Source organism: Pseudopipra pipra, chromosome 8, assembly GCF_036250125.1.
Source record: "Pseudopipra pipra isolate bDixPip1 chromosome 8, bDixPip1.hap1, whole genome shotgun sequence".
Lineage (NCBI taxonomy): Eukaryota > Metazoa > Chordata > Aves > Passeriformes > Pipridae > Pseudopipra > Pseudopipra pipra.
In genome coordinates, this window is record NC_087556.1 from 29,171,713 (window position 1) to 29,196,002 (window position 24,290).

A 24,290-nucleotide genomic window follows, 5' to 3' on the forward strand; every position below is an offset into this window, starting at 1 on the left:
CTCTTCCCCTGTGCAAGCCTTTTTTGTGCTTCTGTCCCTGCCTTCAGCTCACGTGTGAGGCTTTGCAAGGAAAAAACAAGCAAATTAGCCTAGCAGTTTGATGCCTCCTCAGCGGCAATCCATGTCAGCAAGCAAGCCTGAGGACAGGAACGGAATGTGGGGGGAACCCACCACTTCTGGCCAAGATCTCCCAAGCACCAGTCTCTCCTCCCAGCCCCTGCAGTGCTCCAGTGTTTCTGTTTTATAAATACACATGCAGCGCCAGATGACTCAGCCCAGCCCGCTGCTTCCCCTCAGGATTTACAGCCGGGATACAGGCAGCGGTGCAAGGGAAGGTGCAGGGAGTGGTTTTACACCATGTGAAAACAATGTCATTTGTTTTGCTGGGCACACTCGCACCCTCCAACAGGAACACTCCTGCTGGAGAAGCAAAACCGAGCACAGGAGCCAGTGGCATCCTCCATGAGCAGCTGTGCAAGGCCCCTTGCAAGGTGCATCCTGCACAAAGCTACAGCAGACACATGAGATCCTGCCTGACCAAGTCCCTCCAGCAACACAGCTGTGGGTGTCAAAGACACTGACTCAATATACTGTAATTTAAAACAAAACTAATCTCTTCAGTTAAAAAAAAGAATCAGTTATCCCAAAGACTTACAGCCCTTCCCTCTCCTCCTGAAAATTCAGAGATTAACAAGCCTTTGGCTAAGGACTGCTTTGCTGGAGGGATGGAAACCTTGACAGTGGTGACACCTAAGGAGTAACAGATGTTCCTTTCCACTAGAAGTCCCTCCTGCCCAGCTGAACTCCAATATGTGTAGAGACCCAATGTGACAATCCTCTGGTGAGGAGCATCCCAGAGACACTTCCAGATCTCTAAAAGTAGAGGGCAGCCAAGGAAGATCAACACAGCAAACACCACACTTGGCTGGGCTGGAGGGCAAACTGGCCAATAGCTCTGCCCACATCAACCACAACTGGCCAGGGGTGGGAGCTCACCTTTTGTTCACAGCAAAGGAATGGAAAACAGCAGCTTGAAGGGCCTGGGAAGTGACTGACCTTCCAAGAGAGACTTCACACTGAACCAACCAAATAAATAAATGAGTGCATTTTTCCTCCAGCCAAGCAGAACTGCTAATGAAACCACTTTTCTGTATGACACACTTAGCAGTGCTTCGAGGAAATCAGGGAGGCAGTAAATTCATTAGCACAGAAAAGCCTCATCTTCCAGCCCTGACAGCACACTGTCAACACTCAAGATTTGCATCTATAGAATAGCTTTAGAGCCACAAATTCAGAGACACCTGGAGGGTTTCAAAAGCAGATCCAGCGCAGTGGGATGGGTGTTCATCCATACAGCTGTATCACATGTTATAGGAACACAGGCCCTGCTCCAGGAAGCTAAAAATCCGTTGACTGACACAGATTGTGCCACTATGGAGAAACATCGTAGGATGGCTTGTGTGCTCTTTCCTTTAAAAGTTCCTTCTCTGTTACTGAAGATGTAGAAGCATCTGTTAGGACTGGAGTAATGTACACTCCCTGGACTAATGTATGCTCCATCCCAGATTTCTCACCAATCACAGATATCCATTCACAGGGATTGAGCTGGCAACTGAGAGGTTTCACTGCTCCCATGTGTGAGGTGGGCGGGCACCTCTGGAGACTGTCTAATCCAAGCCCCTCTTTGGAGCAGAGTCAGCTGCAGTACATTACTCAGAGCAACTCATTCCAGTTTCCAACAGCCCTCACAGAGAAAATGGAATTTTCCTGTATTCCAGTTTGTGCCGATTGCCTCTTGTCCTTCCACCAGGTGCCACTGATAAAAGCTTGTCTATCTTCTTTACTCCCCCACACCAGGCGTTCATATATATGGAAGAGATCACCCTGAACTGACTATTCTCAAGGCTGAACAGTCCCAGCTCTCTCAGCCTCCCCTCCTGTAAGAGATGCTCCATTGGCTTCATCATCTTTATGGTCCTTTCCTGACCCAGCTCCAGTGTGTTCACTTCTTTCTTGTACCAGGGAGACCAGCATTGGAGCCACCATTCCTCATGTCTCTCACCAGGGACAAATAAAGGGTTAAAAACACCTCTCTCAACACGCTGGCAACCCTGTGCCTAATGCATCACCAGAGGCTGCTGGCCTCTTGGCAGAAGGGCACACTGCTGGCTCACATTCAAACTTGGTGTCCACCAGGTCCACCAAGTGTTTTTTTTGCAAACATGCTTTCCAGCTGGTTGGCCCCAGCACATACAGGCACCTGGAGTTATCCCTCCCAAAGGGCAGGACTTTGCCCTTCTTTCTTGAACTTCGGGAGATCCCTGTTGGCTCATTCCTTCAGGCTAGCGAGGTCCTTCCTAAAAGCAGCACAACCACCTGGTGTATCAACCACTCCTCCCAGTTTGGTGTTATCTACAGAACTGCTAAGGATGTACTCTGCCCCTTCAGCCAGGCCACTAATGAAGGTGTTGAACAGTACTGGTCCCAGTATCAACCCCTGGGGCACTTTACTTGAAACTGGCCTCCAGCTGGATTTCATGTCTCCAGTCACAATCCATTGAGCATGGCAGTTCAACCAGTTTTTGCCTCACCTCACCATCCGCTTCTCAAGCTTGTACTTCATCAAGTTGCCTGGGAGGATGTTATGGGAGAGTGTCGAAATTAAGTCAATAAACACCCACTGCTCTCCCTTCATCTAGCAAGCTGGTTACCAGAGTTTTACACACATCAAGACTGTAAGATAAGAGGGTGTAATAAATAAAGCCAACATTTCCCCAAGCTGTCTAATCATCAAAACCCAAACATAAGTAGTAAGGTGTGTCTGGGGTTATTTAGAGCAAGCAACATTGTGTATCTGTGGGTTGTTTGTATTTTTGTTTTAGGATGAAAATACAGAGAGAAGAATACCCATATATCATCAGAGAGACAGAACATGGTTCCCCAACCTGTATTTCTGGATGATACCTTAAACCAAACAACAGTTGCAGCAGATAGATACTGTGTGGGCTCATTTTAATCAGCATTCACCTGCATTCAGTTTAGAGCAGAAACACTGGCACTGTGTCAAGTTACATCACCCCATTTTGGCAGCATCTGAATGCCTCCCACTAATGCATCACACCTTCTCTCTTGCCCTTTCTTTTCATGGGGTTAGAAGAACATCTTGTTCAGGACTTTTGTATAGTGTATACAAAAATCATACAAATAGGTTGATGTTTCTTTGTTAAAGTCTTGGGCTTTTGGCCTTTTGCCTGAACTTCATCCCAAGAGAACAATTCACTCTACATCAAAGAAACCCTGATTTGAGCTTCACCAATGGACAGGGTTGCTCCAAGTAGACTGACCTATTACAACCAGAGGAAGGAAGTCAACCTGAAGAACTATTACTATACTGACAGCACACACAATATTTATCCCACTGTGAAAGCCACACATGAGCAGCTCCTGGCCACAAATAAGAGCAGCTTTGGACAGACAGGATGTGTATGCAGGGCTCTCACAAAATGGCTAAATACAGTTCACACAGCCTTCAGCCATTCCACTCAGGCAAGGGCCTCTCCACACACCCTGAAGGCAGGAGTTCAGGTTGAGTACAAACCACTATCTTTTTCTTATTCAGCCTCAAAATTTAGCCAGTTCTTTACTTATCTACAAGCTCACCCATCCACAGCCCACCCCCTTGGACAATAACATCCCAATCTGGGCACACATTTGAGGTGGACAAGACCATCCCCATGTCTGAGTACCACCACTGCATCCTAAGCCAGAAAACATCCACTTTTTCATCCAGAGACAGGCTTTAAGACTGGGGCAAACATATTTCTTTTCAATTTACGGTTAACAAAATACTTGCTTTACAGCAGTCAAACAAAATACTTCATATAAACTTTTCTCCATGTTGTGGATGGGGAAGAAAGCTCAAAAAAGCAAATCAGAATAGTTTACTCAGGGGGGCACTTAAAGAAATTGCATTTGCTAGCACAAAGTCATTTTGACAGAGACCTGTCTGCCTTTCCTGGTTTAACCCAGTCTGCTAGATCTAGAGTCTAATTTCCTTGAAGTCAATGGGAGACTTTCAGTAATACAGTGAGAATTTGGTCCTCAGATTGAAGTAACATAAATTATGTATACTATCAGTCAAAAAATCTAATTTAAGAACCATTTTTTAGGTTGAATATTGTATTCAAACATAAACATTATCACAAAGGCCTTGGAGGGCTTGGACAGCTCCAGCCAACAGGCAGAGCCTAAGAGGTTCTGTGGAAACAGGGACAGCAAATTCCCCAAAATTAGTTTATTTGTTGGCAAAGACAGCACAATTCCCTTCTGATTTATTTCTACTTTGAAAAAGACATTCAACACCTTTCCAGCATTAAGACATTTTCACCCTTAAGTCCAAGAAGGGCTTAGAGCTATTTATGCCCATTTACTGTACATTTCCAAAACAGTGTGGAGTCTTGGCAGGCTTCTCAACCAGCTGTGAGCCTCAAATCCACCAGAATGTGAGGAATAAAATATTTTTCCTCCCAAATTTCTGAGCAGCTGTTTCTCAGGAAAGACAATGGCCAGCTTTCAATGGATCTGCATAGCTGCTGGGCAAGAATTAGGACACAATCACTTTAATATTGCTCACAAATCCAAGGGTGTCTTCACCTCTGTAGCATAATTTTAAGTGATTATTCCATATCATAGAGAATATTTCTTAAGATGAACAGGCTTTCTAGAAATGCAAAAGAAATGTATAAGGAAATGAAAATAAGCCTGTTTGCTCTCTTCATGTCAGAACCCCCTCCATATCCTTTCAGTGAGTTCATTTTTGGAAACATTAAGGTTATTTCACAGACCCATAAACCTTCCAAACAAGGAACCCACAGAGCTACTTAAATTCCTGTGCTCCTCTTTCCTCTTTGGCTACATAGCTTCAGCCCTTCCTTGCACTTGGAATGGTATCTATCCTGAGTTTATGACGAGCCACATCAACTCTCATTCAAAGAAAGATACACACAGCAACAAAAGGGTTTGAGTTGTTCTGTTTTGCGGGGGTTTTTTTCTGTGTTAGGTTGGCCAGGTGAATCAGCTCAGAAGGTGGTCTGTCAGAGCAGGCACAGAGCAACTAGAAGTGCCTGGTTAGGGGTAGAGCTAAGGGCAGGGACAGCAGCTCCCCTTTCCAGTGGCTGTGACGTGTTCAGCAACTCAGGTCCTCTCCTGTGATGACCCCCTTAGAAGCCTCACTTACTTCATCCACTCCCTTCAGGCTCTCACTGGGCTGGAAACCATCAAAGGTCAGACCGTCCCATCCCTTTTTATTTCATTACTCTCCCCACCTCTGACATCTCTTAATTCAAAGCCACCCACACGCTCAGTTCATGTGACAGCTCCATCCACTAACATTTAACAGCTGACATTTGCCCCTAATTTGTTGATTCAGAAGCAGGTTTTTATACATAGTAAAACTCAGAATATTGAGCCTATTTCATATGAGGAAAAGTCTCTCATGAAGCCCATTGATTCCCACCAGAAGATCCCTTCTAGTTAATATGGGCCTGATACTCATCACTCAAATGCACCTTCAGTAAGTCACAGTCCACTGTCTCAATGTCCAAGTATCCAGAGCATGAACTTCTTACTAAACCATTACATACTGTGCCTTCCCCATTATTCTCACTTACAAACCAGAAAGAAAACCATCAAAACCCAACCAATCAACCATAAAAATCCCACAAATCCACCACATTCTAGAACCCCCCAAAACCTCATCCTGGCTCTCAAATCAGCAGCAAGGATGCTTGGCTGGATTCTCAGGGCCAGCAAAGTGCCCAATAGCCAGTGGCCAAAGAAGGACTGCTCCCACTGAACCCAAGGAGCTCTTCCAGGTGGGAGGCTCTGTGGCACCGTGCACTCCTGTGGTGCCAATTCCCTCACGTTGCCAGAGCACACACATGTGCACACCTAGGACTGTGCACTGCTGCCACTCCTTCCCAAGGACAGTCCTCCAGTAACATCAGCTAGAGCCTGCTCACGCCAAGGAGCACACTCTGGTGTTCCCTGCACAGCTGCCAGGCTAATGATGGCTCATTTTCAGGGACAAGCTCCAAGACTGCTGCTGCTGCCAAGCCCTGTCACAACAGAACACCAAGCACAGAACTCTCCCAGGTGCCTCAGCTGCATGTCCTCCTCCAGGACAACTCATGCAGCTCATGCAGGGGCTTTTCTTCTGCTCTACATCCCTTCCCCACCGCATGCTCAGTCTCACAGGATCACAGTCATGCCATAGAAAGGCCAGGAAGGTCTTTGGACACTTCCGCAATGGTATCAGTGTGCAACATTTCTGGAATTCCCATTCTCTGGACACAGGAAACACCCCTCTCCTGGGGCCAGGTACAGGCCTTTCCAGTCCACAGGTGGGGGTTCACGCTCCTACCTGGGCAGGGCCTTTCCAAGGCTGCCAGGCCACTGTGGCCCCACTTGGAGGGACAGACAGGTAACCTGTAGTGCAAAAGGCTCAGACAGATAGAAAGAAAGGGATAAATTTCACCCCAAACAACCAGTATGAGGTAGATGTGCATCCCAGGCTCTTACTGTTTGCCATCTCCTACAGATCTTCTAGATTCAGACCCCAAATGAGATTCAGGTTAGTGAAAACCTTATTTACTTCTGTCGGGTTTGGATCAGGCCCCTCCTAGGTAAAAAACCCCAACAGTTAATGGACATGCAGCATACATGGAACTTCCACTCCTATTAGCAGGTCTCTCTGAGACAAAACAATTTTCCATCCATGCATTAAGCCAGTCCAATACTGACATCAGCTCATTTCCATTGATCCTCATTATGTAATAGTGACTTAATTCTCCACAGAATTGAATTTTCCATATGTTTGGATCTTTTGCAGTTGCTACATTACTTCCTTGTTCCCTGCTGAATTTATAATTTATTATCTCTTTGTCCTATACTTAAAATTGTGGCCTTTGCTGCAAGCAGAAATTTCTACAGACTTGTTATGGTTTTCTGATACATTTATGACATCAATTTCCTTCCATCTGAGAGACCTCCATGACAATTCTGCAGTATGGACACTGCTATAGATTTCAGGATTGCCACCAATTCTGGAGTGAAGTTACATTTTGTTACAACATACATTAAGAGTAGCTAATATGGCATCCAAGTTTTTACGTACATTTGCTTTTATTTATAATTCATAAACATCAATTTTATGAGATCTGGAAGTTGTCCAAAAACCCCAACTGACTGCAAAGGTTAAAGTTTTATGGCTGTAGATGAAAATTCTCACTGCATGTGTCCCACCCAATAGACAGAACTCTCTGTCAAGAAGTAAAACAATCACGATCTCTCAGCAGCTTCACTTGGATAACACTAACACCTTTGGTTCAGTCCTTTTGGCTGTTTCCTGGAGAACTGGAGCTCACATTTCCAATCTCTTTGAGAGTGCACACATTTCCAGTGCTACTCACAAGAAAACATTTTTCACATGATGCCACTGGGTAAAGCCATTAACTTTCACACTACTCTTTTATAGTAAAGGCAGTTCCATGCACTCAAGACAGGAGTAAATTGGAGCATGGGAACATCAAAAACACCTCCAGAAACTAGGAGTACACCTGCACTGTCATGCTACAGACTGCTGGAGTTTTATTTGGGTTAGCCAAAACTGCACAACATCTCCACTGACACAATAAGATACAACCCACTTTGTATCCCTGCAATATCCCTTCGCTTCCTTTCCAGATTCATTGAACTTATTTTCCATTTTCTTGCTAACTCTAATCAAGAAACTTTACAAAACTCTACCAGAGCTATTCACATACTTGAAGTTCACAAAAGTACTTCAGGACTTCTGTAGATTAAGGTTTGAGAGATCAATTACAATGTTGATCCAATCTGAGAATACTAGTCAGAGAGCAGGCTAAATTCACCTAACACTTTTCTTCCCATCCTCCTTTCCCATCTTATTTGTATTCACACCCACCTCCCAAATTTCAGGAGTCCAGGCGTAGGCAGTCCTGGTAAAGGAAGGCTCAGATTCCTTGTCAAATCAGCACTTTGTTCAACAAGAACACAAAAGCTGCCCTGGTAAGAAACTCAAGAAAGTTATAGGAAAGGCTACAGCATCTACAACTGCAAGAGCAGCACCCAGTCCCTGGCAATAAGGAGTCGAGACAAAGCAGGAGGGCTCAGCTTGAACAGCTGAAATGGTGTGGGGGGGCTAAGAGCAGCCCTCCAACATCTAGGAGGACACTAAGGAGAAGACCCAGCTCTGTGGACATGATTAGAAACAGGGAGGTCCAACTGGATATATGGGGAAAAAAATTCTCCATAAAAATTTGTTGTGGCAGGTCTGTCCTCTGAGGTTTTCAAGACCTGACAGGACAAATACCCAAGTGAGATGGTCTGAATTCAGCATTGGCCCTGCTCTGAGCATGTGGCTGGGGTAGAGACTTTTCCAAGTCCCTTTAGAGTTGAATAGTAAAGCCTCATTAAAAACACATTCAAAAATATCCTATTGAAGAGATTGAGATTTAGGGGAAAGACAATCTAATAGAAGGATCCTCAGGCTGAAGAAGTCTTTTCTGTTGCAGGAGAGCCACTGTCCACAGTAAGACTACTAATAAAAATAAAATTAAAGCAATCATCTGCTCCTCAAGCCTTCATAGAAGGAAATTCCTTCTGCCTCTGCAGGTCTTTGAAAATGATGTAAGTTCCTGGAAATGCATCATCAAAACAAATCATCATAATGGTATGTACAAAGGGATGTTGGAAGAGGAAGAGAAGCATTTGATGATATCTGGGAGTTCTCAGCCCTCTTTGCTGTAGGATGGACAGCAGGTGCCATCTCCCTCCCACACACTCCAGGGTGGGAGAACCTGTGACCCTGTTCCTTTCTCCCTGAGGAAGGGAAGCAATCCATCAGCCCTGCTGCACACCTGCAAGGAGTCAGTCCCTCGTCCCTCACCTGCACACCCTGCCAGAGGCCGGCAGGGCTGCCCTGGCCGTGTCCTCAGCAGCTGCACTGAGCAGAAAGTCCTCCCAGCCCCACAGGGGTCGTCCCTGCTGCCAGCCTGCAGGCCAGCTCATCACACCCTAAGCACCTCGTTGCCCTCCAGCCACACTCTTGCCACTTTCTGTTTGCAAACCTTGAGCTTCTGCCCCGCCCCATCTCCAAGCACAGTCTCTGCACTCATGTGCGCACAAGCCTGACAAATCACACAGTTATGTCACGGGGGACAGCCACTGCCTGCTGAGTGCAGGTGGGCTGTGACACTGAGAGCCAGGGTGGTTTTGGTTTGGGGACAGCATGCAAGGTGGGCAGCTGCATCGTCAGCACATCCCCTGGTACAGACATACCATCTCCATTTCTCACATCACAGCACTGGTTGTTCTTTGGCATCAATCAAAATGGCTTTTTCCTTGCCATGCCAAGAAAGTATATTGACTCTTCCATTATATATATCCAACACTAATACATGCCCTTACACACCATACTCGTAAGAGTAATAAGACCTCCCAATACACAAGACCTTGAAATAAATGAGGCAAGTCACTTCACTGGGAATATTTTGCATTTAGATAGGGAGAACACCAGAATATGCACACTTTCCAGACAATGGGATAAACTAGATGGCCTAAAGGATCTTTTCCTCTCTAATTTTGTCACCTCCATACGTGCAAAGCTTGGACCACCTAATCAGACTACTACTTTGTAACAAATTCTGTGACTAGGGCTACAGCACAGACAAGGAAAGCCCTTGGACTGGAAGTCCCCGCTGCCAGCCATCACTGAAGGACCTGCACACCCTCAGCATCCTGAGTAAGCCCACTTAACAGTGCTTTGGTACTCAACAGACTGGTTCCTGTCCCCAGCACGCTGTTCCTGCTCCCATTGTTGCCCAGACTGACAGCAAGCCAAACCAGCAGAAGAATAACCTGGTGAAAAGCCAGTAGCTGTCTGTTGGTGAGAAGGAGAACTAATGCCAGAGATGGTGCAGGCAAGGAGCTGAGATTGTGAGGCTGAGGGCTGGGCCATCCTCCTCAGCAGAAATAAACTGTTAATAGCAGGATACTTCACAAGGCAACTGTGCCAAAGAAGTCCCCACCTCCTGCATGCAGTCACTCAAAAGAACTAGGAAACATTCTGAGGCCACCTTCAGGTAGATACCCATTTGTCTGTAGCCTATAGAGCACAGACAGTAGCACAGAACAAAACACAGGTCAGTGGCTGGATAACAAAGCTGCAAAAATAATGAACACCAGTGACACTTTCACACCGGGAATTGCCAGCATCTCTCTGTGTCGAGCCAGATGTGTTTCACCACATCCCCGGGGTGCTGGCCACGCCAGCACGGCTCAGGCCGTGCATGTGAGCTGCAGCAGGCGCAGAGACCCAGCCACAGCCCAGCTGTGTTTATTCTGTCAGCTGCAGTGCCACAAAACACAGCTGCATTGATCAGGGCCCGTCACCTGGCTCCAGATAAAAGCAGCTCAGTAGCAAGATGCTGGCCCATCCCTGCTCCGTGCAACTGGAGCCAACCCAGTGACCAAGCAAGGTCTGGCTGCATCTGCCTTCTCATCCAGAGAGCTGTGAGAGGTGACAAAGGGGATGATGCATTGAGGCAGGGTGAAGAGGGGGCAGCATAGATAGATTCTGGAGCCTGACTTGGGGCCAGGAGATCCCAATTTTTATCCTGGCCTGGTCTGAGCTGTGCTGCAGGAAGTCTTTCCCCTTCCTGCTTTGTCCACATTGCTCATTATTCATATCTTGATAGGAATGATCTTCCCCCACCCCCAGTCCTTTCTGACTTCAGGAAAACTCTTGGCAACCAACATCAGAAGTGGTTTTTTCTCTTTTCAGAGAAGCCTTCACACTTCATTTCAGATGGCTTTTTTATGGTTTTCATTTTCACATAATATATACTATGACTGATGTGTCAAAGCCAACATAGCCTAAATCTTCACATTTTATTTCTAAACTCGCTATAAAGAATAGTTTCCTGCTACTGACTGAGTCATCTCCTCTAGATCAAAGCTTCTCCTGCTCTAACTGAAACAAAACAGTTTGGTATTTGACTCTTTCATCTAGAAGCCAGTTCTGTCTGTACTAAGCAGCAACTCCCTTTACATATTCAAAATGGAATATTCTCCTTCCTTCTGTCAGTATGATGGCAGAGCAGGCCTGCACATTTGGGAATAACTGATAAAAAGCAAGTGTATAAATGAGGGAAGGCAATTGTGCAATCAAGGGCTGAAAGAAAATTTGAAATTCCAACCCAGAATCTGGGACAAGTAAACATTCTTAGGAGCACCATTTCATCTGCAGCTGGAGAGGCTTCAGCCTAAAGGGTCAGAGAAGGTGAAGATGGCGTGGATGCATGGGGTCTGTTCTCCACTGCCAGCTCAGCACCAGGGACCTCAGATCTTGCTGGGATGTCCACAGATGATTTGGCTGCATGTCTCCAGTGCAGTAGAGCCTCCTCATCTTTCACAGTCCAAATAACTGTGTCTGGAGCAAGGGGCAGCCGTGCCAGTGCTATTAGCACCCGGAACTGTGAGCGTGGCTGCTTGGCTAAGAAATTCCTCCTCTATCACAAATCAGCTTTCGTTATATTAAATTCAAAGGCATCTTTATCAAGTGCACCAGAAATATGACTAAGTAATTTCTTAAGTAATGTATCAATAAAAATGGATAAAACTTGCAGTAAACCTAATGTAAATCTTAGATCCAATCTGACCCTTGTGGTCAGCCCATTGTCTACGCTGGAATGACACAAGGAATGAATTTGGCCCTTTCTACCTTGCCTAAATGTGGGTCAAAAGACAATCATGTTCACAGGAAAAACAAGAACATATGCTGGAAACAGAGCATTTCCAAGAAAAACCTCAATCAGGCATAGAAACAAAGCAAACTGCAAAGATTTCATAGCTTATCAGGAGTGTCAGGGTGAAGTTGTCTGACCAGAGTCACATGTTAGAAGAATACCTCAAAGGAAGCATCGGAGTATCATCCAGACCTACGCATTTCTTAATGGAGACACTGAGCAGCCAAATGATGTACGAACGTGGAATCTGAAAGTCGTACACAACAGTCCATGGCCCTTATCCTGGTTTTGGGACAACACTAGTTCCAAAGAGACAGTCAACAGTCTATATTAACTGTGAGGATAGTCTGTTTTATCACCTGCACAGCACTACCAGGACACCCAACATACGACCTTCAAACCCTCTCACACAAGTAACATTCTCTGTGCTCAACACCCAGCTGTGTTCCTGGCGGTCCCTATGGCTTTGGCATTCCTGTGGGAGCTGTAACTGACCACCACAAGAATAAAAGGCTGCCCATAGCTGAAATGGTATCAGCAGCAAATGAAAAAACGCCCAGCACATAAGCTTAGGGGATGTCATTATTTCAGCCAAAGAATTGAAGGAAGGCTGACATAGCCAGTCCAAAGAAATGAATGCGAAATTCCGTGCCGTTTAATACAAAATTTCAGCCAGAGTCAGTCTTTGCCTCTGAGTGCTGCCCCTGCAACTCAGGCCATGCTCCAGCTTGGATGGACTCACCAGTGGTGCCAATGTCCGACTGCTGGACATACCTGCTCTCTCCCTTCCTACAGCACCCCAGGTTTGTCAACTCAGCATTGTCCAAAGCTTGCTGCACTTATTTATAAGTAGTACAATAAACCAAAAGAGCAATGACAGTTTTAAGAGCTCCAGTGAACTATCAGAATTAAAAATAAATCATTCTGTTTCGGGGAATGCTGAGCCTCCTGGGTCTAGAAAGCATTTGTTTCTCTTCTCAGCCAGACATGGGAATTCAGCCTTTAGGATAAAGTATGGGAATTTTGATTGCCATTTCACTTCCCCCCACTCTGCCAACTCCCACTTCAGTTTCCAGAAATAGGTCTCTTCTACACTCAGAGAGCATCTGTTTGAACAACCTAATATGAAAACTACATCCACTGAAGTTAACCAGTGCAGAATGCTAACAGACATGGGCTTAAAGCAACTGCACCCTCGCCCAGGTCTGTTCTGTTTCATATATTGCCAGTTTATGCTGGCTCAGTATAAACCAGTGTAACCCACAGAAACAGATTTGATCAGTATTTTGGCAAATATAGGTGATTAAAGCAAGAGCCTGCTGAGCTGAAGATGTGACAAGCTACCATGATCCAAGCGCTCAGATGACAGACCACATTAACAGAGTCTCAGGAGCTGTGGATCACGATCAGAGAGAGAATTACAACACAATATCCCAGAAATCAAGAGTATATGTTAGTGTAATTAATATACTTCAAGATTGATTTACTGGTGATTTTTTCTAGAACCAAGCCTTGGAGTTCATATGGACTCAAATGTAAGCCAAACCACACTTGGAGCACTGATAATTTTCTGACACACTTTAATGAGTTACAAGGTCTGTACAGTACTGCATTACAGCAGCCAGCACCTAACAAGTCAATAATTCCTTTCAGCACTTGGAAGTCAACCTAATTTCCAGGAAGTATCATCTCACAAGGGAAACAATTTCAAAGCTCTAGCTACAGCAAATTAAACTGAAGTGGCATCTGGGCAACTAGATAATATCATCAGCTAGCACTGCTCATTAGAGAAAGGTGAGAGATATCGTGCATGGATACCTGTGTATCCTGTAACATGACTAGAGGGGAAAAGATGGAATAAAGTTGAAGCAGTAATGGAAACCCGTGTTTACATAAAATAATACCATGCTTAACTCGAGTAAATAATTTACTAGTGTTGCTTTGCTCAATTATATGGTAGCTAACTTCTATTTTCCATCAGTAAGAAGAAACGAGACCTTTTGGTTTTGTTTTGAGGAGAGTGCATCTCCACTGTAAACCTCAGAGAATATTTCTCTTGCTCCTTAACCCGTTCAGCCTTGGCCTTGCAACAGGACAGGTCCTTGTTAACAGAAAATAGATTATATTATTAACTCCTTAGTGTTATGATTACTTAAGGTATAGACATGATTAGGTAACACTCAATTAGAAATGTCACAAGAAGTCCTCATGTCTTCCTACAGCCAAAGGAGGTATTGCTATAGGTATTGGTGGGTGAAGGAGGCAGAGCACACAAGAGGCTGCTCTGCAGAAGATAACTTGTTCCAGAGGTCACTGGAACCGTGACCACACACAGGCTGAGCATGACCAACAACCACATCCAGCTCTGACACTGCTGCTCAGGGAAGCAAGACACAAGTAAGTGTGGAGTACAAATACTGAGGTGGGAGAAAACCAAAACCATCCAAAACTGTCACACACACATTTCACTGGTGACTGCACTGCTCTGGGGCACTTTCAAGTGACCATCTTTCAAAGAGACAGGTGAGGCTGCTGAACTCCAAATGCACTTGCAGGCCCAGCACTGCCTACACTTACAGCCCCAGGCACCAACTGCAACGTGTCCCAGATGAGGTGAATAACCTTCATGGACTGAAAAAATTCAGGAGGAAAAGCACGTAGCCACCATGCTGCCCAGCAGATTGCAGAACCCTGCAGCAGCTGATGGTGGAGCCAGGACCACCCTGCTCAGTGTGCCCCCAGCTCTTCTGTGGCCTCAGGCTCAGGGAGGAGGGCACCTGGACCACAGAGCAGCCAGGCTTGCCTGCCTTTGCCTGGCACCTCCACAACCTCATGAAGTGTCACATACAGTTTGTCTTTTAGCAAAAAGAGCTGCCTTCACCCACATGCATGAGTACAGGGACCAAACACCTGTCTGAGGTTGGATGATATGAATGCACATCCCACCCCTCAGCCCAGACAATGACAGTCAGGTAAAGATCTAACTTAGCTGCTTTATAGATTGAGCTCAATTAGTCAGAGCAGTTCTCTTCTTTATCATATTCCAGCAGCTACCAAGATCAGTCAATTTTATAGCAGATGAGGAACAGTACATTACAATCCCAGCTCTCTGCCAGATTCTGCACACTCCAGGGCAATGGAGAAATCTGAAAAGTACAACAATAAAAACAGCAGAAGTTCTCACCATTCAAGACAACGTGGCACATTTTTAGAGACTACAGTAGAACACAAAGGATCCTTGAAGACACTGGATTTATACAAAGGAGACAGGACATGCTCGCCAGCCAAGCAGCTGGGATGAAGCTGCTGATGGGATGGATGGAACAGACGGCCTCCAGCTGTCACAAGCTGCTGCAGAAGTCTGGGCTTGCCACATCTCCACTTTTAAAGGCAGCCCCAATTTCCACTCTTCTGATATTTTGCTACCAGAAGTGGTGGCCACCTAATTGCTGAGACCATGTATCTGTTACCAGCAGGCACCAAAAAGCATCTCTGCATTCTACTGATTTCAACTCGTTCACAGCAGGACTACCAGAAGTCAGAGTTATTTGGCACTGGGGCTGGACACATACATGGGCTTATTCCAGAGATGACAAACTGACAGTGCTACTGGAAGGCTGTGGGACTGCAGCTGGTTTGGTTGCATTCCTCGGTAGAAGAAAGCTCCACATTTCACACACACTGTTGGAGAGACTTTCAGCTAAAGCCACTAGTGGCATTGTGTAAATCTTGTGCAACTCAGGTTCTCTGTGAGCCAGCTCTTTCTTCCCAAGCCTTAATAGTTGTCATACTTTGCACTGACAAATAGCAATGATGAGATCTGCAGAGCGACTTTGGATCAGAGATTTCTTTGCAGATACCTTATCTCTTCTCACAGTAGCCCGCACACACACTTCCCTTCGCCACCTGCCTGAGCTGCCTGCCTGAGAACACACACAGACTCCAGGACAGAGATCCTCTCCTTGCAGCAGACCAAGACTTGCTCCCCATCTAACTCAGTCCAAGAGGGAAGGGCTCAAGCCACAACTTGAGCATGAACTACAAGAATCTCCTGGCTCAGACCCACCTCTTTCAAAGCACTGCTGCCAAAGTGTTATGCAAACTTCTTCAAAAAGCATCCCAACTGCTTAGTTGCCCACCTCTACACCCCAAACTCAGTGCAAACTCTGGAAAGCCTCATTATTTGCAAGATTTGGAATCTAAAGATACTTTTAAAAAGATTCAGTCTCCTAAGACACAAAAGCGAGTGAAAAAACACATGCATCACACCAGTGATGGGGGTGGCTACTGCTCCTGGTTATCTCTGGAGGAGATCCCAGAAATAAGAAGCCCACAGGCTACACTGCCAGCTAAGACTTGTGGATCCCTATTTCCCAGGCTTTTTCTAAGACTTGTGCTATACTTTTATCCTAAGAGAATCCAAAGGGGAAAAAATCTTCATGCAACACAGAGCACAGTCCACCCAAGGAGGGGAAATACTGGCTTTTATTAAATTGCAAGCGGCCAAGTTATGTTATGCGGGAATTTCAGTCTGATCCCATAATTCTGAGATATTTACTTTCAGATAGAGCTGTTTATAACCAAAGACAATGTTGCCATGCACCAAACCATCCTGAGACTTGCTTTCTATGGAATTTTGCCCAGGAAGAAAGCAATAGGTCAGTGAGGGTGGAGGGAATGTACTTTAGTAAGTCTCAGCCCTTGTCTTTTGAACTTCAGACCAACCCAGCACATCTCCCAGGCCTTCCCTCCACAGCATCCTGCTACACTGTGGGTCCTGCACTGACCTCCACTCCGGCACCCCAGCTCATGGTAGCAATGGGAAGCCAATCTCCCCCTGCAGCAGGAACTATCTTACTCACCTCCTCCAGTGACAGCTGCTCTCCCACCCAGCCTGGCCCACCAGCCCCAAGCCAAACCACTCCCAGTGGTGCCAGACCTGGTTGTTCTCTCCATGGGCTGTGGCCGTAGCAAGAAGCCAGATTTGGACCAAGGGCTCGGCCCCACAGAAGGAGCACGTGCAGGCACTGAGCCAGCACTGCTTTGCTGCAGCTTCTCAAAGGGCTTGGCTCCTCTGGCCACCCTTAGCAACTCGTGTTTGTTCTGGAGGCTTTTCCCTTCTAAAGCTCTGCTCCCTGGGTTTAAGTGAATTTAGTATTTTTATTTTTTTAAAAAATAAGAACTTTGGGTACTGGGAGATCAGCATCTTCCTACTGAACGCTTCTAAACAGATTTTTCTTTTGTGGACTTTTACAGAAATTCCTCCAGTTCACACAAGGTTTTTAACCAGGCACTGTAGCACATGGCAAGAACTTCCCAAATTTAACCCCTCTTCTTCACATTGCAGCACAGTTCTTGCAACTGAAATGCCTTCTCTCAGCTACTACCAGGGAACTTGCCAGTTCAGTAACACTTCTTCCCTATCCAGACCCACAACAGAACCATATAAGTGGCTCCAGCCCAGAAACGGGCTGTATTGGCACCTCCACTAGCAGCTCTTTGGGGCAAGGCCCTGTCAGACACATCTCTGACCCACTGAGCTGTGCTGACAGGTTGCAGTACAGACTGGACCAGTCTGTCTTGTCTGTTGATCTGAGAGAAAAGCACAAATGACTCAGCTTTTAAGATGAAGTAAACAATAATATGCAGGTCATCAAACTGGCTGTGTGACTGCAGGATCCCAATTTACTTGCTGGGTCTGGATCTTTGCTTCAGCCAGGCAGCTTCAGACAGGAACACCTATGCCCTAGGTGCACATGCTCTACATCATCTTTAATGACAGGTGCACCCTTTATTTTTGGTTCCCCAAGATGTCCACTACAGCTCTGGGCTCTCTGGTTCCTATTGCCTGAAGATGCACTTCCCTGCCTTAGATGAATCCTTCCTTTCCAGAGGGTACAGCAAATTAGAGTTTACAAAGACTTCTCAACAGAACAGCATTCCTAATTTCCCTGACCCAGGCAGGATGGTTGCAAGCATAGCACTGACCATTGGTTAAGGAGCTTGGGATTCAGGTCCTGGATTTGCCATAAAACCTTAAGGGATTCAGTTGAGTCACTAAACCCTTCATATGTGCTGTATGTTGAGATGGAAACGTTGAGGAGTAAGTATGCAGCTGAGCAGGCATCCAGAACTCAGATTTAAAAGCCTTGTGGTGCTTTGCTGTGCAGACCTGCAGAGCCTGGGTGACATGAGCTTCCCATTTGCCTGCTTGCCCCCAGTCCATCGTTGCTGCTGGGAGCTGAAAGAGCCAGCAATGTGTCTAAATAAAGCAGTACAAGCATTTTTTGCATAGACACTCCCTGTGTTCCTGGGCTGTGGGTGTTCAATGAAAGCGATCAGTGACAACCCACGAACAATAAACTCATTCACAAGGTACCTCCAGCCCCAGCCCAGCACGGGACACGGAGCCCACGGCAGGGAGTGGAGAAGGTGTGTGAAGGAAGGGCAGCAAGACTGACTTACACACTAGAAGATACCACAAGGGTAAAGGCTCATGCCCTGTCAGGAGCACTCCAAAATCAGATGCCCAAAGGCTCAGAGCTTGTGAGCTAGCTTTTATCCTTTTTTTTTTTTTTTTCCAGGAAGAAAGCTTCTCTCCTAGCTTCAGGAGCAGGGCTCTTGGCAATTTTTGGTAGTTATACAGATGGAGCACAGACCCTAGAATAGCAGGGCTACAGGGGTATTGTCCCACTGCTCTTCACTGCATGGATCCCTGCCCCTTACTCGCAAGAGATGAAGCAAAACTCAGTGACCATTTTGGGGATAGCAAAAGGAGCACCCCAAACCTGGCAGTTACACACACGCCCCCAAGGGCCACCACTGCTCATCAAATGGAGCTGAAGCCAGCATCCCTCCAGCCTCATGCCCATCTGCAGTGAGCCTGTCCTGGTGTGGAGAACCCTAGAGATCCTCATTGTGCCCAATACAAATCAGAGCATCCTCATGTGCCTTGTTTAAATAAGAAACGCAGCTGTGCTAGAAGGGACAGAAATACTACACTGGCACAGGTGACAGTGTGTAGGATGGTTTGGAAGGGTGGACATGGCAGACATATAATTGAGTCAGGCTGTGGTTTCAGTTACATAAAAAGGTTTCATGTCCTCAATCCCTGCAGAGTAAATAACTGCACTCTTGCTGCCTATTCCCCAGCAGAATGTGGGGAGTGTGTTCCATTCTCCAAAACCAATCAGGATCACTCTCACAGAAGTGAGAGTTACTGTATACTTTACGAGGTTATGCATGACATTAATTTTCATCTGCATTTAAAAGAATGCTCAGCCTGGCAGCTGAAAGTTGTATTGGATTTGGCACAGAGCAGTACATTGCCCTGCTTTCTCCACTTGCCACACCAAGACAATGAGCTAAACACAACAGCTGTGTGGATGATCAGCTGAGGAGAAACCACATATGTCTGTACAGAGACATGGGATCATGTTCATATGAATCAATCCATTTCCGACTCTGATTAATAGGAGTTTATTAAGGGCCTCAGATTGCTACCAGGCCAGGGCTCATATCTTTTATTCATGTCTCCACTTTGCAGTTTAATCCCAAGCATATCTATCCCTGTACTTGCAATAACTTATTAAAAAGAACACGTGCCGAAGCCTCAAACAGACTCACCTCCCTTTCCCCTCCCAGTTAAAACATGATAACTAGCAAGAAAACACTCCTCCTTTCTACCAAGTCTCTATTTTAATCCTTATCAACACTAAACTGTTGGCGTATGTTAAGAAGACCACCTCTCCTCCATGGGCAAACAGTGCTCATCTCTGTGGGGGAGCACTGCAAACACTACTGAAGACCCACCGATAAGAGATATGAAACTTGTATCTTTGCTCAACAGAGATAGTAAAACATGAATGCCAAACACCTTTCTTTGAAGAACTGAGCTGCAAGTTGCTCTGATTTCCATTACAGAGCTCTAACACATTAAAAATACAATAATAATCTTACAAATCTCTCAAGGCTCACACCACTTGACATTTTAGACTAACGAGCAAAGCGCTGCATCACAGGGAATCAATCATGACTTCGGTGACAAGGGGTCAGTCTGAGAGGACTTGAAGGGATGACAGATAGATAAAGGTGCCACCAACATACCCCTCATCAGTAACAGCGCATTCAGCACATCTTCCCCTCCAGGAGTGTGGAGATGGCTGGTCATGGACCAGCCAGCCATGTCTGACAAGCATGGCAAGGAGTAGGCAAGAAGCCATAGTGCCCCTGTAACAGGGAGCACAAGATGGGACAGCTGCCATATGTAAAGGCAAAGCACATGAGAAGAAAGTGAGAGAACACTTGCAGAAAACAGAGGAGGAGAAAGAGATGAGCAGCTCTGTCTTTATCACTACACAGCTGTGGGTACAGTGACCGCCCCCACTCACAGCTGCCCTCTGCAGGTCTCCCTCTTGTCCCCTTGGGCTGTTGGGTCTGGTGCTCCTTATGCCTCACATATACTTCCTAATCACAGAGAGAAGGTGGATTTTTAAATAGCATCTTCACCAACAGAAGGCAGTCTTTAGAGTGGCTTGACAGAAAAATCCCTACTGCACTTGAAGATCATCCTTCAGAGCTTAAACAGCCTAACAAGAGTCAAGACACAGTGTCTTCCTGTGCAGCTAGCCTTGCAACCTCATTTGTAGTCACTGGGAAAGGAAGCCCATTCCCAGGAGAGTTTCACAATTCCTCCTTCACTTCCCACCATGCAAGTCCAACAGCCCAAGCGATTCCCACTCCACTGCTATCACCCTGCCAGCCACCAGACGCAGCTTCCCATCCCACCTGGCCCTGCACACTCCACCCATCCAGATTCCTGTGGCTGCTTCACTTGCCATTGAAATAGAAGAGACACCTCCTGCACGTGCCAGGTTGGAGTTCAGAATAATGCACATCCCTACCTGTGTTTAAAGGAAAGAAATGCTGCTGTTTTGCTGATACTTGCAAGCCTAATTTCTTAATAGGAGAGATCTTGCAGTCAAATTCCTGTTCCCCAAACAACAGGCTGTTGTTCATTGCACAACAGCCCTGTTTGAGTCTGTGAACCTCTATCATTACAGGATTTCGCTGCACAAGCACTCTGCCTGGCTCACAGCAAGGATGAAGACTTCCTGAACCATGGCAGCAACGAGTTATTCCCACCAGAACAGACACATATCCCCCTGTGCTTATTAATAACAACTCACTCCTCTGCCTTCTCCACCTGCTCCTCAGGGCTCCCAACTCCCGCATGTTCTCCTCCAGCCCAGCCCTTCCCCTGCACCTCACCAGCCCCAGGTGAGTCCAGTTACACTTCCCACCCACTAACCAACCTGTGGCCATCACCTGTGGCTGCCCCCCAGGGCTGGTGATGCCTTGGTGCCTCATTAACACCCCCCCTCTCCCATGCTCCCAGACTCGTTACCACTCACACAAAAAGCACTGGCAAGGCTCCGTGATCAGTTGCGCTCGCTATTCATTACACATGTGCAGAACACATCCCTGCTGCTCTGAGAGAGCAGTGTGCATATTTAGAAAGACAATATACAAAACATAGCTGAATCCTAATGAATCTACTGCTTTACTACTGGAACTGAATGGAATTGTGCAGACCTTGCCAGCAGGAGGAAGAAAAAAAAGACTACACAATATTTGACTTGTAATATAATCTTTAGCGTCGCTTTTGCAGTACGTTACTATTGTGCTTATCAGGCCTGTAAAGTATCAATTATAAGGAAGAAAAGCACCAAAATGCAACAGGCAGCACAGTGCCAGCCCTGTCAGAATACTAAAGTCAAAAAACCACAGTCCTGGCAAAAATTAACTTCGCACAAATAAAGTCCCCACCAAAGCAAGATTAAGGAACAAGGGCTATTAGTTCAGATGCATCTACTACGTCTAACCAAACCTTCCTGGTTTGATGGTTACAAGTCCAAATGAGGTCAGGCAGGAATACATCTGTTTAGTACCAAGTTCCATACCTAAATGTTCAAGCTCCATGAGGAGAACAGCCGTTACAAGGAGAATCACATTTCCTCTCAACAGGTAAAATTTACTGCAAAGTTACTCAGTGCTACACAAGTGCTGGATCTGCCTTCTCCAGGTGACGCTTTTATGCACCAGCAGGAGCAGAAATCACAGAGCACCCACACGCATCTGAGCGCCACCTGCCCGGGCACCTCGCCCCACCTCCTCCCTCCTCAGCTGGCAAGGAGCGCTTAGGTTTGAGAAGTGTCCAAGAGTGCCCATAGCAGCACGGACCCGAGATGCGGCAATCTCGGTGATTGCGACCAAGCGGCATCACAGAGGAAGCGCCAGAGCCATTGATTGTGGGGAAATAAATGGGCTGTGGGTGACAGCCAGCCTAGATGAGACCTGCCAGGGAGAAAGCTGGGAGCTGCTCGCCTACCCTCTCCCTAACCACTAAAACTATTTGCGTTTAGACAACAGGACACTCAATGTCGAGCCTATTCAGCCTGGGAAGGTGGGAAGTCCGCGAAGATGGGCGGTTTAGGGTGAAAGACGGAGCGGGCAATGTCAGACAACTGAGCGGCTGCAGAAAACGCAACAAGACGCTGCTTTTAAGTGACAAAAAAGGGTCCTGATCTGTGAATCGGGTAAACCGCGAAGTTTCTCCACATCTCCCTCCCTCCCTGCCCGGTGCCCGGGACAAGTACGCAGGGACTTCACATCCCCGGGCGGGACCTGCGCGCGCTGCCCCGCACCTTCCCCGCCGCTCCTGCCGCCCGGTCTCACTCGCAGGGACCGCTCCCCCTCCATCCCCGAGCTGACCCCGGCCCCACTTGCGGGGACCTCGATCCCTGGCCCCACTCCCGGAGACTGCCTCCCCCGGGAGCCGGCTCCCGTCCCTACTATCTCTCCGCCTCCTCCTCCTCCTCGTCGGACCTCTCCCTCGTCGCCCGGTCCCACTCGCGGGACAAACCCTCCCCGGCCCCCGGAACTGCGCTCGGGCTTCACTCGCGGGGACCCCTTTTCCTCGCAGCTGATCCCGGTCCCACTCTCGGGAAACATCCCCTAGGGAGCTGCCCCCCGCCCGCCACATCCCACCACCGTCGCGGTTTCCCACTCGAGGGAACAACAGTGTCAATGGGTCTGTCACCTCCCCAGGACCACCACACCTCTCCTCCTCCAGCGTCGCCCCCGCAGGTTCCCGATGCCACCCGGCGGGCCCCGCGGGACACGGACACGCGTGACGCCTCCGTCCCCTCACCTTTGTATTTCTCCATGGGGGGTGCAGCGGGGCCGTAGCCCAGCGGCTCCCGAGGGCTCCGGGACACGGCACTGCCTGCGCTCAGCTCTGCTCCGCTCCCGTATCCTCCTGTTCCAGCAGCGCCGGCTCCCCCGGCCGGTCCGGGCCGCCCCGCCCGCGCCGCCGCCCCGCCCCGGAGCCGCGGAGCTGGCCGGGATCGGCGCTCCGGGGTGGGAGCCGATCCTGGGGCTGAGATGGAGAGCTGGCACTGGGGGGGGCGGACCCTCTCCGTCGGCCGGTCCCGGGGAGCGGAGCCGGGCTGGGGCCGGTGGCAGGAGAGGAGAGCCCCGGGGTGCCGCGCTGAGCCCATGGGTGGCTCCTGGGGCTCCTCGCTGCTCCCCAGCGCTGTACCCGGGGCGGGGGTGCCCTGCCTGCGCCCCGTGTTCGGGATGGTGTGTGCTCCCGCTGCAGTGGGGCTTTGGGCGCATTCAGAGAAGAGCCCTGGTTATCCCAGGATAGCCGTGTGTGGTCCCGGTCGTTCTCGGTGCCAAGACCCCAGACAGGAGGCTGCCGGGGACCCACCTCCTCGTTGCCCTGGCCTGGCAGGCTGGAAAGTTGGGTTTGCCTTCCGCCTTCCCCAGGGCAGCTGTATCCCAAAGCCAGTGAATTTTCACTCTCCAGTGACTTTATTGAGGATTCCTGGTGGGACCTTCCTCCTGGACAGAGCCGATCTCACAGGAAAATGTTCCTCTCCTTGTGTTCCAGTGACATTTTTGCTGGACTTCCACCAAGACAGCCAGACCTAGCATGTCCGAAGTGCACAAAAAATAACACATGGAGAAGTGGGCGCCCAGTCTGACCTCAATACAAGGCACAGGTGACAATCTATCTTCAGGACAATATTTCAAAGACATTGCAGGGATTTAATGTTTATCTCAATAATCAAAACATTGAAAGTTACGATCGGCAAGGTCTAGGAGGGTTATAGGAGAAATTTTCTCTTCAGAATTAAACTGTCACTGTGAGGAAAAGGGAGCCATTCCTACCTATTACAGGGCCTTTATGGCAAGGTGCCTGACTGGGGTGGGCAGCTCCACCATTCCTGTGGAAAAATATACAACCATTACCTAGAAAATTAACTGCTCTCCTTAGGAGCTGAAAAACAATGAAGCTCTGCATCATTCACCAGAGCTGCATCCACTGGCTCTCTGTGTGAGCATCTCGTCCTCCCTCCGCTGGAAGCCAATGGTCACACCAGGGTCACATCAAGA

At 47.6% G+C, this 24,290-nt stretch overlaps 1 protein-coding gene across 6 annotated transcripts in view; it reads right to left on the reverse strand.

Moving 5' to 3' along the window:
* AFAP1L2 (actin filament associated protein 1 like 2) overlaps positions 1-23,193 on the reverse strand; it is a 71,259-nt gene extending 48,066 nt beyond the window's left edge. For 2 of the 6 annotated variants that reach the window (XM_064663385.1, XM_064663384.1), the window contains exon 1: positions 23,041-23,182. In XM_064663385.1, the coding sequence (XP_064519455.1) occupies positions 23,041-23,056 (16 nt within the window). In that variant the 5' untranslated portion in view covers positions 23,057-23,182. Of the gene's footprint in view, positions 1-23,040 lie in introns of all 6 variants that reach the window. The other 4 variants (XM_064663389.1, XM_064663387.1, XM_064663386.1 and 1 more) reach the window with 3 other exon arrangements.
* Positions 23,194-24,290: the final 1,097 nt, after the last annotated feature.